The sequence below is a fragment of the Lontra canadensis genome, unplaced genomic scaffold (genome assembly GCF_010015895.1).
Source record: "Lontra canadensis isolate GAN:19392208 unplaced genomic scaffold, GSC_riverotter_1.0 scaffold181, whole genome shotgun sequence".
Classification (NCBI taxonomy): domain Eukaryota; kingdom Metazoa; phylum Chordata; class Mammalia; order Carnivora; family Mustelidae; genus Lontra; species Lontra canadensis.
Window position 1 is genome coordinate 1,453,614 of NW_022631175.1, and position 14,797 is coordinate 1,468,410.

The following is a 14,797-nucleotide window of genomic DNA, read 5'->3' on the forward strand; positions in this document are numbered from 1 at the left end:
GAATGCTGTCCTCTAAGGCTTCCCTGGAGATATCAGAAGAACAACCCACCCTCAGATCAGATTCAGCTCACCCAGGGGGATTCACCTGTTCCATAGGCTGACCACCTCCAGGCCTTCTCCCCCACTGCTTGGGCTGTTCTAGCTCAATCCTCAGTCCTCTCCTTGGTCCCCTCACTATTACCTATGAATTCAGTGGCTCTTTCTAAACCACATGAATGGGGATGAGGCTGGCCTGGCTGAGGGCAGGGGGGTTCCTTGGGCATCTGTGTCAGTGGGATGTGGCCTACCTCGGCCAGCCCTCCCCAGTCCCACTCCCCACCCTCCACCTCTGGGGGCACCTTGCTGCATCCGGCTCTTTCCCCACAGACCCCTGGAAGAGGGGAACCCTTCAGAAGGAACATGGCTCATACTTTCCTCAGCCAGAGTGCAGGTTCTCTGACTGAGAGCTCGGAGGGCCTTGTCTGCAGCTGGTCTACTCCTCTGTCCTCTCGGCTGGTCCTGGCTGCATGACAGCAGGGCAGGGTGACCTGCTGGCTCTTGGCCCTGGTCTCTGCCCTTGAGCAGCTTCAGGGGTTTGCCCTCACTGCTCCCTGTGTGTGCTATGGAAATGGGTTTAGCTGTGGTCTCACAGGACCCAGGGAAGCCACAGGGAGCCCAGGGACGACCCTCCAGAGGGGTAGTGGGCTCAGAGAGCAGTGTTCCTACAGCATGGAAGGCATATGTTTCTGGGGGCCAGAAGGTCACTCAGCAAGGTTGGAAGATGGGAGAGGGCAGGAAAGAGAACAGCAGGCAAGAAGCTGCCAAGGTGGCAGGGAGTTCTAGCACCTGACACCCGTACCCGGGAAACTGACCCCGGCTGCAGTGTGGACATGGACGGGCAGGGCTGAGGCCGGCTGCCTGGGGTGCATGTCACCTGAACTGTGCCAGTGGGGTGCAGTTGGTTTGGCTCATTTGCTCTGGGGATGGTGGGGGGCATTGGGGCCAGAGCCCCTCTGATTCAGGCCCGGAGCTAGAGCCGCCCTTTGTCTCCTCCCAGGCTATGCTCCTGTCACTGGGATGTGCCACCCCGTCCGCAGCTGCACTCTGAACCACGAGGATGGCTTCTCCTCAGCATTCGTGGTGGCCCACGAGACCGGCCACGTGTAAGTGGCTTCGCTGTCCTTGTTATGTGGGGAAAATCGGGACCCTCTGTGCCCTGGGGTGGAGGCAGGGGATGCCCTGTGTGCAAAGCACCTGGGGAGTAAAGTCCCAACCCCAGCACGGCACAGGCCAGGCCTGAGGCCCACGTTCTGCTGAGGGAACAAATCAAAGGGCCAAGCGGGTGCTGAGGGCCTTCTAGGCATCATGCCATGCAAGCCCCTGGGCAGGGTGCCTCTTTACCCCATTTTACACACCAATAACTGGGGCTCTGAGGGAGTCCTGCCCAGAATTAGAGCCAGAGGCGGGGAAGCCACGATTCCACCCAGGTGTGCAGCCCCCAGGCACCCTCTGAATTTGGGGAAACTTCGCAGGGCAGGGCCGCGGGGTCCGTGCAGAGATGTCAGCCCACACTGCTTGAGTGTGTGGAGGCTCCAGCTGCGGATGCCCCCGCCTCTGCTGCCTGCTCGTGAAACAGCGACCCCTGGCGGGCAGGGTGCCAAGGGGCGGCCTCTGGACCCAGTTTCCCAGGTGCACCTGGCTTTAAGAATCCAGCTGGTGGAAAACCTGGCTTGGGGGCAGGCAACCAAAAGCCCTGGGGAGCCGCTGGGAGGGTCTGGGGCACCCCACCCCCAGCTGTCCGGTCAGTGCAGCCCAGGGAGGGTCCAGTGAGGTGGCCTTGCCTCCCTGCACAGGCTGGGCATGGAGCACGACGGGCAGGGCAACCGCTGTGGCGACGAGGTGCGGCTGGGCAGCATCATGGCGCCCCTGGTGCAGGCCGCCTTCCACCGCTTCCACTGGTCCCGCTGCAGCCAGCAGGAGCTGAGCCGCTACCTGCAGTGAGTACCCCTACCCCCCACCCCTCAGTGCCAGCAGCACGACCTGAAGCCCTGGGCTCAGCTCTAGGAGGATGGATGCCCCAAGCCCCGCCATGGGCCTGGGCCCAGCCCTAGGCCTCAGACTTCAGTCCTGCAGCCCGAGGTGCAGGGGAGGGAAGGGAAAGCAGCGCAGGTCAGTGTGTGCATGGTGGGGGAGGTCCCACTGTCTGGGGCCGCAGCCTTGAATGGAAGGTGGGCACACCAGCTGTACCTTTAATGGGATTCCCAGGGAACTTACATCAAGGAGAAGAGATACAGCGGGGACACTGAGGCAGCGCGGCTGAGGGCTGGAGGTGCAGACAGGCCCCCCACCATGGCTTCAGAAGGGGCTGCAGCTGCCTCGCAGTTGGCCACTCCCCGCTGAAGGCTGCTTGTGGCGGCCACGTGTCCCCTCACAGCTCCTATGATTGCCTGCGGGATGACCCCTTTGCCCATGATTGGCCGGCGCTGCCTCAGCTCCCAGGGCTGCACTACTCCATGAATGAACAGTGCCGCTTCGACTTCGGCCTGGGCTACATGATGTGCACGGCGGTGAGTGTCCGAGCACCCCCGGGTGCTCCTGCCCCATCTGGGCTGGCTTCTTAGGAGGTGACTGGTGTTGGGGTGGCTCCTGAGGGCAGGGCGGAGCTAGCTTCCAGAACGGCAGCCTCTCCCTCTGCACCCACAGGCCCTCACCTGCTCGGCACCCAGTGCCTACCCGGCCAGGCCAGACATGGTCCTGGTGACTGGCCAGGGGATCTGCAAGGGATTGGGGGTAGGGAAGCTGGTGAGGCCTGGTGTTGCCTGCAGCGTTCAGAGGGCTTCCCTGAGAAAGAAGTGAGGTATAAAGGCTATGTGGGCGGAGGGGACATTCCAGAAGGCAGGAATCATGTGCAGAGGCCTAGAGATGTGGGCACATAGCAGACAGAGGAGCAACCAGTTGTTACTGGGGTCTGGCGCCAGGGCAGAGCCAGCAGCAGGAACCCCACTTATCAGAATGGACTGTATCTGCTGATGGGGCCCACCCTGTCCAATGCAGTGTGGCAAGAGCATTAGTGTCCGTTAGCATCTGACCTAATGCTCCTCTCAGCCATAGGAAGGAAGGAAGCGAAGTATTCCCATTTTAGAGATGAGGGGACTGAACACTTCAGTAACATGCCTAAGACCACAGAGCAAGCAACCACTAATGCAGGTGGTCTAAGCTCTTGCATGTCTGCCTAAAGAGCTTGGTGGGCTTGATTCTCATTGCAACAGGGAGCTCTAGAAATGTTTCAAGTGGGGAATGGCATGGCCAGATCTGAGTTTCAGCTGGATCCCTCAGGGACATCCTGGAGGAAAGGGTATGGGGACAGCAGGCAGAAAGGCCAGAGTAGAGGTGACTGTGGGGTACAGGGAGCAGAGGCCAAGGCTGAAGCAAAAGAAGGGCAGAGGGGAGGGCTTCAGGAGGTAAAGTCCTCAGCAGGGGTACAGTAGGTGCCCGTGGGGCCCTGCAGTGACAGCCCCTCCCAGCCACTCCTACTGGCCCAGAGGGATGCCCACCCAGCCTTCCTGCTAGGTACACTGGCTCCCAGCTATCTCTCCAGGCAGGCCAAAGCCTGGAGGTTGAGGTGGGGAGAACAGCCACTGCGTTCTGGAGATCCTCACGGCCTCAGAGTCACATGGGGATCAGGGCACCACACAGGCCTGTGTGGGGCAGCCAAGCTGTGCCTGTGTCCAAGAGGACCCTGGGGGACAAGGGTGGGTCCTGGGGGGCCCCCCTGCAGTGGGAGGCAACTGGGCGAGCTGCGGTGCTCTCTTCCAGTTCCGGACCTTCGACCCCTGCAAGCAGCTGTGGTGTAGCCACCCTGACAACCCCTACTTTTGCAAGACCAAGAAGGGGCCCCCCCTGGATGGAACCATGTGTGCACCCGGCAAGGTGAGTCGGAGCAGAGGGCAAGCAGTGTGATATGCACAGATCACGGGATGCGCAGTGCTGCATGGGTGGGGAGGAGTCTGAGGCCTTCTCAGGGGACTGCTGCCTCCTTTCTAGTAACTCTCCTCACGCGACATTCCAGAGTTTCTGTGCCCTCTACTTCCAATGCACTAGTTCTCTATTGGACCAAACCTGATGTTCCAAAGACCTGATGTCTCTGTGCTTCAAGCTCTGCCCTCCCCATGCAACTTGGGAATCCCCTCCTCTGAGGAGCAGCCTTCCGTCCCCCAGTGGACACTGTGAGTGTCTGGGTCACCTTACTTTAAGGCCAGCACTGGGGGCTGTTGGCCACTGGGTTCCGAGGCTCAGCATCAGGCTTAGCCTGTCCATTCTTGGGGCCTCCATGTGTGCCCCCTAGAAAGCATACTTGTCCCTTGAGGCAGCTCTGTGGCTGCTCCCAGCACCTGCCAGCCCCCCAGGCCCACTTCCCACTGTCCAGCGATTTGAGAAGAGATGGGCTTTTCTCATGGTGTCCTTTGACCAAAACTCTGGGCTTGATTCTCATAGGCTCAGATGAGAGCACGTGCCTGCTCATTAGCTAATCACCCACTGTGGGCTGGCTTATGCCGATGAGCCTAAGCCTGGGTCACGGGCAGCCCCGTGCACCTGGCAGGGTGAGGAATGGGGTGTTTGCTCCAGCTCACAGGCCCCAACATCAGGCCTGCAAAGGCCCCCAGTCACCTGCGCCTGAGCTGCTTCTATGTAGGTCTTAAATTCTGGCTAATTTTAGTTCCTGGTACACCTTCTTAAAGATACAGATACCCAGACTCACCTCTGCAGGTTTTGGTTTGAGGTAAGGATCCGGGATTGTGCTGATTTTGGTTTTTGTTTTTTTTTTTTTTTTATAAATCATGGCAAAATGCCATTTTAACCACGGCATACAAGTAAGTGGCTTTTTAGTACATTTGCGGTGCCCTGCAGCTGTTACTATATAGTTGCAGAACTTCTTCATCACCCCAAAAGGAGACCCCATTAAGCCGTCACTCCCCATTTCCCTCCTGTCTCCAGCCCCTGGCAACTGCTGGTCTGTCTTCCATCCCTGTGGATTTGCCCATTCTGGAATCCCACAGAAGCAGAATCATACACGTACACCTGGCTGCTTTTAAGGTTCATCCGTACTGTAGCACTCCGCTCCAGGACTAGATCGTACTTTGTTTACCCACTCATCTGTTGGACATTTGGATTTTATTTCCCCCTTTTAGTATTGTGAATAGTGCTGCTATGCACATTTGTGTACGGATTTCTGTTTGAAGATCTGGGAACAGGTATTTGTAAGGGTGCGCCCAGGTGATTGAGCTGTGCCCACCCCCCGCCATGAACTGTTAGAAGTTGGAGGTGGGACGTTGTTTTAATAATATGCCAGGGACCTCACGAAGCCAGAACTGACCATGTAGCCCTCCTCCCCACAGGAGCTCCGTGGAGGGAGTGGGGGCCTGGACGCATTTGCCACAACCCCTGTGATGAGCTCAGTAAACACTGGGCTGGGGGCTGAGTCCAGCTCAGCAGGGCTTCCTACCCCTCCCTCATCCTCGCTTTATTCCATCCCACCCTGCACAGAGAGAACGTGGATGGAGTGGGTGCTGGCCCTACACAGGCATACCCGCCCAGGTTTGCAGGGCTGGCTTTTCCCCACAGGAGGCCCAGCCTCTGGGAGAAGCTGGGCCAGGGAATGCTTGCGCTTCTGGCCGTTTGGCTCCCCTTCTCTTGTGGGGCAAGGGGAGGGTTTGGTGAAGAAGATGCACAGAGGTGGCCAAAGTGCTTCTCCTCACAGAAATCACTGACCTGGCCATTGCCCTTCATTCATTTTAGTGGTGGGATCCTTTGTTCATTTAGCCCAGTACAGACAATTACATTTTATTTGTTTAAAAAAACAGAGCTGTGCTGGGTGTGTTGGGGGCAGAGCTGGGGCTGGGCTCAGCCTGCCTCAGTTCACCAGAGCACAGGGTGCAAACTGACCCAGATCAGGAATTCTTGATGTGTGAGGCTGTGGGTGGAGGCGCAGAGGGAGAGGCAGGGGTGCCTCCTGGGGGGGCCTATCAGGCTCCTCTGCCTGTGTGTGTTTGTATTTTTCAATATGTTACTCATTACTACATGCAGTTTTGTGTTTGGAAGGCAGCCCTCCCTTACCTTTCCCTTCCCTGCGAGAAAAGCCACAGGGGCAAGGAGAGAAGGGAGTGAGGAGGGAGCAGGGGGAGGTTGGCTGGGTTGGAGAAATAGCCGGACATCTCAGGGTTGAGGGCGATGAAGAGTTCAGCAGTCCCTCAGGGGGCTCCAGCCCCGGGCAGGGGGTGCCAGAGCTCAGGCTCGGGATGCAGTGTGGCTGCCCGGGATCATCACTGTGCACACTGTCCAGCAGCTCCTCCCAAGCACATTGTTCCCCCTTGGCCTCCACAGCCAGACTGTGCCCCTGCTTACTCAGGTTGCCATACCCACCGTTTCCCAGAGATAGAACAGTCTGGATCTATATTCCACACATAGGGATGACTTGGAGAGAGCGTAACAAAGAGCCACCCACCTTCCAACTTTTGGTTTCACAGATCATTCACAGTCTGCCCTGGGTTTGGACACTGTGGGGGCCAGGTAGGTGGTGGGGGGTGTCGGCAGCACTCTTGGGATTCAGGGCCCCCAGCCTCAGAGAGATGAAGCAGAGGGGATTAGGGTGGTAAGGAGCAAGAGCCAGTGGTGCACAGCTCTCCCACAGAGTCAAGAGTTGGGCTTGGCCGAGAGGGGAGAGGTGAGCGTGTTGCCCTTGGGCAAGGAAACGGGCAGTGGGCCTGCGCATCTGGCTGCCTGGTCACCTCAGGTCCACATTCATTCATTCATTCACATCCATTGCATGTGTCAGCCCCCTCTGCCTCCTTCAGACCTCACCATCCATGGGAGTCGGCCATGAGCTGGAAGAGGTGGCTGCGACAGGTGGTGAGAACAGGGTCCAGGAGCGGCCCATCAGGAAGCTCAGAGAGGCTTCCCTGTCACTGACTGCCACTGAAGCCCAGCAGTAGGGGAAAATGAGCCAAGCAGTCCAGGTGGAAGGTCATACAGAGCGGGAACCTGGTGAGGAAGGCCCGGGAGGGCAGATGACATGGGGAAGGGTGGTGTTTTAAAATACGGCATGTTAGTATAAATGGCGGAGTGAGGCCAATAGACTGGAAGATGATTACCAGTGGAAGAGTTTGTATCTCACAGATCCCAGAAGGAAGGACTGCAGGGAGCCGTGCATGGAAGCACCGGGGTGGGTCAGGAGGCAAAGGATGGGGGAGTAACTGGTTTCTGTAGAAAGGGAGGGGCGAGGCAGGGTAAGCAGGCTTCGGTTTGGCCAGTGTGAATGATGTCAGTGGGCTCTGGGCTTGAGCCCTTAGTCATCTGGTACCTGCCCTTGGGGTGACAAGAGGATGTGTTTGGATTGTAACCCCTGGGTTGGTTGGTTTGCATTTAAAAGTCACACAATTGCATGAGTTGTTTACTGTCTCTAGAAATTGGCTAATCCTGGGAGGGGCAGTCCCTTTAGGGTCCAAATCGAGAAAACAAAAAACACGGTGACTCCACATGGCTCCCTAGAGGCCCTGGTGATAGTCCGCTCCTGTCCCACCTGTTCAGGGTGCTGGCAACAGGCATGCCCTGGAGAGGTTAGAGCAGGGTCAGGCCCAGCACGAGGGTGCTCCCAGGTGCCTCTGCCCTGCAGGCCAGGCTGGTGGGCTCACCTTGCCCTCCCTGCGTGAGCCAGGGTCAGGGCAGAGGGTGACATGCTGGCCCAAGGAGGGGGGTCAAAGATGGCTCCTGCCTCAGTGTGTCTGTGGGCAGCAAAGAGTCCTCCATGTGCTCTCACATTAGCATGTGGCATCTTGGGGAAGTGACACCCACCTCCAGTTTTCATGAATTCTGTTTCAGAGACACAGGCCCCGTGGAAAGGCCCCGAGATGCTCCTGTGTCAAGCTTCCTATTTCCCTGCAGAATTGAGAAGGGGCAGGCAGGCATAGTGACAGGGATAGCCCAGGATCTCGGCCGAGAAGTTGGAGCCCTGGGTCTCCTTCCTCAGGTGGGACCTTGAGCCATCTTTTCTGCCTCCAGCAAGTCACCTAAGCGTCCAGCTCACTGGCCCTCACAGCTCAGGCTTCTGGCCTGTGGTCCCTGCTTGGGACACACTGTTTAAACAGGCACTTCCTTGAAACTGAGCAGTGCTGCCAGGCAGGCTTTGGGAGCAACCCAGCAGAATTCTCGGCCCCTTCCAAGCGCTCTCCATGGTACTTAGCCCAAGAGGCAGCCCCGTCAGCTTGTCCTGTGCTCAGAATTCACTCAGGACAAGCAATTTTGTGCTTTTAAATGTTCAACCCTCTCTTTCTGTTCCATGAAATATTTGTAGGCATTTAAACATATGTTTATAGAGCATTTTAAGAACGTTAAAGATGTTTGTTTGAAATAATAGTGCTGAGGTATCAGAGTATGAAATTGTTCGTTTGGGTAATGTTAAATGCTCACAGTCATCCAGGAGGAAATAAACCAAAATATTGGAAGGATGGCTTCCGAGCTGTGGAGTGAAGGGTGATTTTCCCTTTCTGTCTTGCTTCATATTTTCTACAAGGCATGAGTATTGCCTCCGTGCGTTTGCAGCTGAGTCTGTGGAGGAGGTTGTCCCTCACACTGCGGGCCTGTGAGATGTTCTGAGTTGTCCTGGGCCCAGCTCCCTATTTCCAGACTTGGGACCGATTTGTCCAACAGGGACAAGGAGGCCACTCTCTGGCTTCCTCCATCCTCCAGGTCCTTGGTTCCCTCCACCATCAGTGGCTTAGAGGTTGGGTCCCAGTCCCACCCTTCAGAGATGCCAGAACTCACTCCCTCTGTGTCCTAGTCAGCTCGGGCTGCTGTCACGAAAATGCCATAGACTGGGGGCTTAAACAGCAGTACATATTTCTCACAGTTCTGGAGGTTGGAGTTTGAGGTCAGGGTGCCAGCATGGTTGGGTTCTAGTGAAGGTTGCAGAATCTTCTTTCTCATGTCTTCTTATAAAGGCACCAGTCTTAGAAGGGGCTTTACTCTTGTGACCCAGTCACCTCCCAAAGGCGGCCAACTTCTAATATCATCACATTGTGCCTTAGGCTTTCACATATGCATATGAATCTCACATAGGAAATCACATATGGATATGGAGGACACAAACATTCATTCCACAGCATCTCCTTACCTGGGCCCTCTTCCTTGTCTGCCAACCACCCTCCCCCAACTTGCACCACCAGCTAGGGTGAACCAGCCAGCATTTCTGTGGGCTCTTCCCTTCCCTTCCATGGTTGAGTGAGGGGCACTTTGGGGTGAGAGATGGGGTAACTATGGCCCAGAAGGACATGGCCAGCATCAGCAGTGGCCTGCAGCCAGGCCTGCCTGACCCAGGCTGTCCAACCCTATGCCAGCTTTATGACGGTGGAGCCATTGACCACTTGCCCAGAGCCCAGGAAGGGGAATCCAGAGGGCGACAGCCTCTGTCACACTTCACAAGGGCTCACACTGGTGTGAAGGCAGGTTTGGGACTCCTTTCAGTGGGTTAGGGAGGGTGAGAGGCCTGTGTCAGGAAGAGAGGGAGGGAGGGAGGAAGGAAGGGAGGAAGGAAAGAAGGGATGAGGTAGCCTCCCAAACAGAGATGTGCACAGAAGTAGTGGAGGCAGAAAAAGGCCTGTCTGAGAGATGAGATCCAGGAGGGATGCCTGGCAGTGACTTGGGCATGGAGATGACAGCCGCAGCCATCTTTCTGGGGAGCAGTGGCAGGATCACCATCTCTGGGGAGAATGAGGCATCAAACAGCAATACTGCCACAGTATGGAGCTCAGTAGACCCCACCCAAAGCTCTGGGTTGGCACAACTTCAGAGTTGGCTTAACCAGGGGTTGGCTGTGGCTGGCCCCAGGAAAGAGGCATGACTCTGGGTGAGGCAGCACACGTTGGCTGTGGGCATTTCCTGAAGAGGGACTCAAGTGTGAGCATGAGCCTGGAAGGGGTTATCTCTTCCGGCGTCTGCTGCATGGGATGTGAGCGAAGGAATTGGATTGGTGATGGGCCTCCTAAGCAGAGGCATTCCCAGAGGCTTGGAGGAAAGACAGTGTGGTCTTCTCAGAGAGCAGTCAGCTCCAGGCACCTAGCATGGTGGCGGGATATAAAGGAGGAGGGGTGAGTAGGAGCCAGTCATGCAGGGCCTTTGATGCCAGGCTGAAGAGCTGGTCTGTATCCTGTAGCCTGGGAACATTTTGAGAAAGGAGCAGAGGTGAATTTACTGTGAAACTTAGGACGCCTAAGCTCCGGGGCCTCTCACTTTCACTGGCCCCCTTAGGCCCCAGGAGGGGCCTCACCATGTGTTCACATGGTCGTGTGTTTTCATAAATTTTGCAAAAGTAAGATATTTTAACCATAATCAATTAAGTTCACTTTTCTTTTCCCTCCCCGTTTCCTTCCAGTTATGTTTCTGTCCCTGGCTTTAAAGTGGCAATGGGTGCTTTGTGGCTTTGGCTAAGGAGAAATTGCATTTGAGGTCTGGTTATTGGCTCATTTACGTGGCCTCAGAATCTTTCTCGTACCTTTAAGTTACTGCAGCTGTTGAGGTGCAGGAGTAACATCCAGGGACACTCCTCCCACCACGTTGCCAACTTACTCAGGGTCCCTGTGGAACATGTGCGGTGTGTGTGACTCATCCTCCTCGGATCATTGGACAGAAGGAGCCTCAGCTGGGCTTGAGGTCACGGTGGCTTCCATATTGACAAGAGTTTATGTTTGCTTGGGGTCTGTCTTGCAGATGGGCGCCCTGAAACACAGATCCAACTTGGATGTGTCTTTAAAAAGGCTAAGTGTAACCAGATGGTCTGCTTGTGGAAAAGCTGTCCACGCCTCACAGCATATGTATTACAAAGTGTAAGGGGTGCTAAAATAAAATCTCAAAGACCAGGAAAGAAATCTGAGTGCAAATGGGATGCAGAAAAAGTTTATTCGAAATGTTGATGAAGCCTGAATATGCCAGTTGCCCTGCAGTTTTGAAAAGTTGTTCTGGAACGCTCCAATAAAATAAGGGAGAAGTGCCAGCCTTCTGATTTGGATAGGTGGATAAAAGTACTTTCTTTTGTCATTTTCAAATTTATGTATTTAAAAAATTCAGATAAAAATTAATAGAAAACAAAAGGGGAAAGAGAGTAAAGAAATCAGGAGAGGTAACTCCGATGTCAGAAATTTAATTGTTACAAGAAAAGGTTTCAGATCAAACCCAAAGCAGCCGGTCATTAGGCAGAAGAGATAAATACCACAGGGAAGTAACCGACAGGTTCTTGAAACATTTGACAATCCAGTTAATGAAGGGGAGTAAATCTGATGAACACATGGGAGAAGCATTTAAACTTCTTTCTGACTTGACACAAAATGTTGACAATGTTGACAGTAACAAAGTCAACAGCAACAGTTACTGAGTGCTACCTTTAAAATCAGGCTCTGACCCAGAAAACTCCAAATGCCCTGAAAGCCACATCCAGAAACAAACTGGAGCACAGAGTCTCTAGATTCCTTCCTCTAAATGTTCCCATGACACCAATAACTTCTCTAAATTATCAATAATTTTAAAAAGAGAGTATGTCCCTCAACATGCTAGAGCCAGAGTTGGCAAGCTGTCACACATAGACCAGTGCCATCTGCCACCTGGTCCTCCCCACACACACCAGTTTTATTAAGATGCAATTCACATTCAAAATTGCCCACGTATGGGTGCCTGGGTGGCTCAGTCAGGTAAGCATTTGACTTCATCTCGGGTCATGATCTCAGGGTCCTGGGATTGAGTCCCGAGTCGGGATCCTCACTCGGTGGGATCCTGCTTCTCCCTCTGCCAGCCGCTCCCTTTGCTTGCTCTCTCTCTCTTTCTCTCAAATAAATAAATCACTTCTAAAAAAATAAAACGAAATTGCCCATTTTGAAGTGTAAAATTTGGTAGCTTTCAGAATATGCACAGAGGGGCGCCTGGGTGCCTCATTTGATTAAGTGACTGCCTTCGGCTCAGGTCATGATCCCAGAGTCTCTTGGGGTCTGCTCAGTGGGGAGTCTGCTTCTCCCTCTGATCCTACCTCCTCTTGTGCATGCTCTCTCTCAAATTAAATAAATAAATAATAAATAAATAAATAAATAAATAAATGGATATGCACGGAGTTGTGCAACTATCACAACTATCAAATTTTAGAACATTGTTGTCACTCCAAAAAGAAGTGCCATCCCCATTAGCAGTCTCTGTGGTTCATCCTCTCCCCTCAGCCACACCCCAGTCCTGAGCAATCACTAATCTGTTTCTGTCTCTGTGGATTTTCCTCTTCTGGACATTTCTTATCAATGGAATCGAATAACATGTGTCCTTTGTGTCTGGCTTTACTTAATTAGCATAATGTTTTCAAGATTCACCTGTGTTGTAGCATGGGTCAGTACTCCATTCCTTTTAGTGGCTGAATTTTCATCCATCGTATTGATACGTGCTGTTTTGTTCATCCACTTATCAGTTGATAGATATCTGAATTGTTCCTACTTTAAAGCTATTATTTGAAATGCTGCTGTGAACATTCCCATGCAAGTTATGGGCGGAATGTGTCACTTTCCTTGGATATGTACCTAGGAGTGGCATTGCTAAATCTTATGGTAGCTCTGTTGCACATTTTGAGAAACTGCCAGACTGGTTCCCAAAGCAGCTGCACCTTTTTTACATTCCAACTAGCACTGTGTGACAGTTCTGATTTTTCCACATCCTCGCCCAAACTTGTGATCATCTGTTTTTATTGTAACCATCCCTGGGGATGTGAAGTATCATCTCATCGTGGTTTTGATGTGCGTCTCCCTAGTGACCTATGGTGCTGAGCATCTCTTCACCATGTGCTTAGTGGTGACTCATATAGATATGTCTTGGGAAGTCAATGTCTATTTATATCCTCTGTTAATTTTTTAATTGACTTATCTATCTTTTATTTTTGAGTTATGGGAGTTCTTTATATATACTGAATACAAGTCACTTATCGGGGTTATCAGATATATGGTTTACATATACTTCCCCCTCCCCCTGTTTTGTGAGTAGTCTTGTCAATTTCATGACACTATCATTTGATGCACAAAATGTTTTAATTTTGGTGAGATCCAATTTATCTATTTTTTTTCTTTTGTTGCCTGTGCTTTTGCTGTTATATCTAAGAAACCATTGCCATTAGGTCAGGAAGATCTATTCCTGTGTTGCATTCTGAGGATAGCCCTTACCTTTAGGTTTGTGATCCATTTTCAGTTGACTTTCATGCAAGGTGTGGGGTCCAGCTTCATCCTTCTGCATGTGGACATCCAGTCATCTCAGCATCATTGGTGAAGAGACGGTTCCCTTTCTGTTGAATCCTCTTGTTACCCTTGTTGGAAACCAACTGACCACTTTTAAGTGTTCATTTCTGGACTTAGCATTCTGTTCTCTCGGTAGGTTTGTCTATCCTAATGGCAGCGCCACACTCTCTTGATTACTCTAGTTTTGTATTAAACTTTGAAGTAGGGAAATGCAAGTTGTCCCACTTTATTCTTTTTCAAGATTATTTTGCGTGTTTCCTGTCCTTTGACCTGTCAGAATGGCTAGAACCCGAAAGACAAGAAATAACAGGTATTGGTGAGGATGTCCATATCAATTTTAGGAGGAGTTTTTCAATTTCTGCAAAACTGCAGCAAGAATTTTGATAGCATTGCATTGATTCTAGAGCACTGACATATTAACAGTCTGATCCATAAACATGGGATGTCTTTCTGTCTGTTTGGATCTTTATTTTAACAGTGTTTTGTAGCTTTCATTGTGCACGTTTTATACTTCTTTTGTTCAGTTTATTACTAAGGCTTTTTCTTCTTCTTTTGATGCTATTGTAGATAGATTTTCAACTTCCAGTTCATTCACAGGATTAACTGTTCATAGACATACAATTGATTTTTCTATACTGATCTTGTGCCCTGCAATCTCACTGAATATCTTTATTAGCTCTAATAGTTTTTTAGTGGATTCTTAGAAGTTTCTATATGTGAGATTATGTCATTTACAAAGAGAGATAGTTTTACTTCTTCTTTGCTAATCTGGATGCCTTTTATTTCTTTTTCTTGGGCTGCTTGTCCTGGCTAGAATTTCCAGGACAATGTTAACTAGAAGTCTTGGTCCTGATCACAGGGGGAAATCGTTCATTCCTTCTTCATTAAGCATGATGTGAACTATGGATAGTTCCTCGGTGTTCTTTATTATATTGAGGAAATTCTCTTCTGTTCCTTGTCTGAGGGGTGTATGTGTGTTTTCAGGAAAGTATGTTGGCTATTGCCAGATTTCCTTTTTTGAGTCTTGAGGCAATCATACAGTGTGTTCCTTATTCTGTTAATATGGCTTATTATGTAGATTGATTTTCAGATATTAAACCCTGTACTTCTAGGATAAACTCCACTTGGTTGTGGTGTATAAACTTTTAATATGCTGTTAGATTTGGTTTGCTAGGATTTTGTTGAGGATTTTTGTGTCGGTTTTCATAAAAGATATTGGTCTACAGGGTTTTTTTGTGGTGCCTTTGTCTGGTTTTGGTGTCAGGGTAATGCTAGCATCATAGAATGAACTGGGGAATTTCTTTTTTCTTCTGTATCTTGGAAGAGTTCATGAAGGAGTGGTGTTAATTTTTCTTTAAACATTTGGTAGAACTCACCATCAAAGCCATCTAGGATTGGGCTATTATTTGGGGGAAGTTTTAAATCACTCATTTAATCTCTTTACTTATTATAAGTCTATTCCAGTTTTCTGTATCTTATTAAATCAGTTTTGGTAGTCTGTGTTTTTCTAGAAAATT

At 51.5% G+C, this 14,797-nt stretch overlaps 1 protein-coding gene across 1 annotated transcript in view; it reads left to right on the forward strand.

Moving 5' to 3' along the window:
* ADAMTS2 (ADAM metallopeptidase with thrombospondin type 1 motif 2) overlaps window positions 1-14,797 on the forward strand; it is a 220,089-nt gene that overhangs the window by 172,264 nt on the left and 33,028 nt on the right. The window contains exons 7-10 of the mRNA XM_032846790.1: window positions 1,037-1,142; window positions 1,833-1,976; window positions 2,414-2,546; window positions 3,796-3,909. Of these exons, the coding sequence (XP_032702681.1) occupies window positions 1,037-1,142; window positions 1,833-1,976; window positions 2,414-2,546; window positions 3,796-3,909 (497 nt within the window). The remainder of the gene's footprint in view (window positions 1-1,036; window positions 1,143-1,832; window positions 1,977-2,413; window positions 2,547-3,795; window positions 3,910-14,797) is intronic.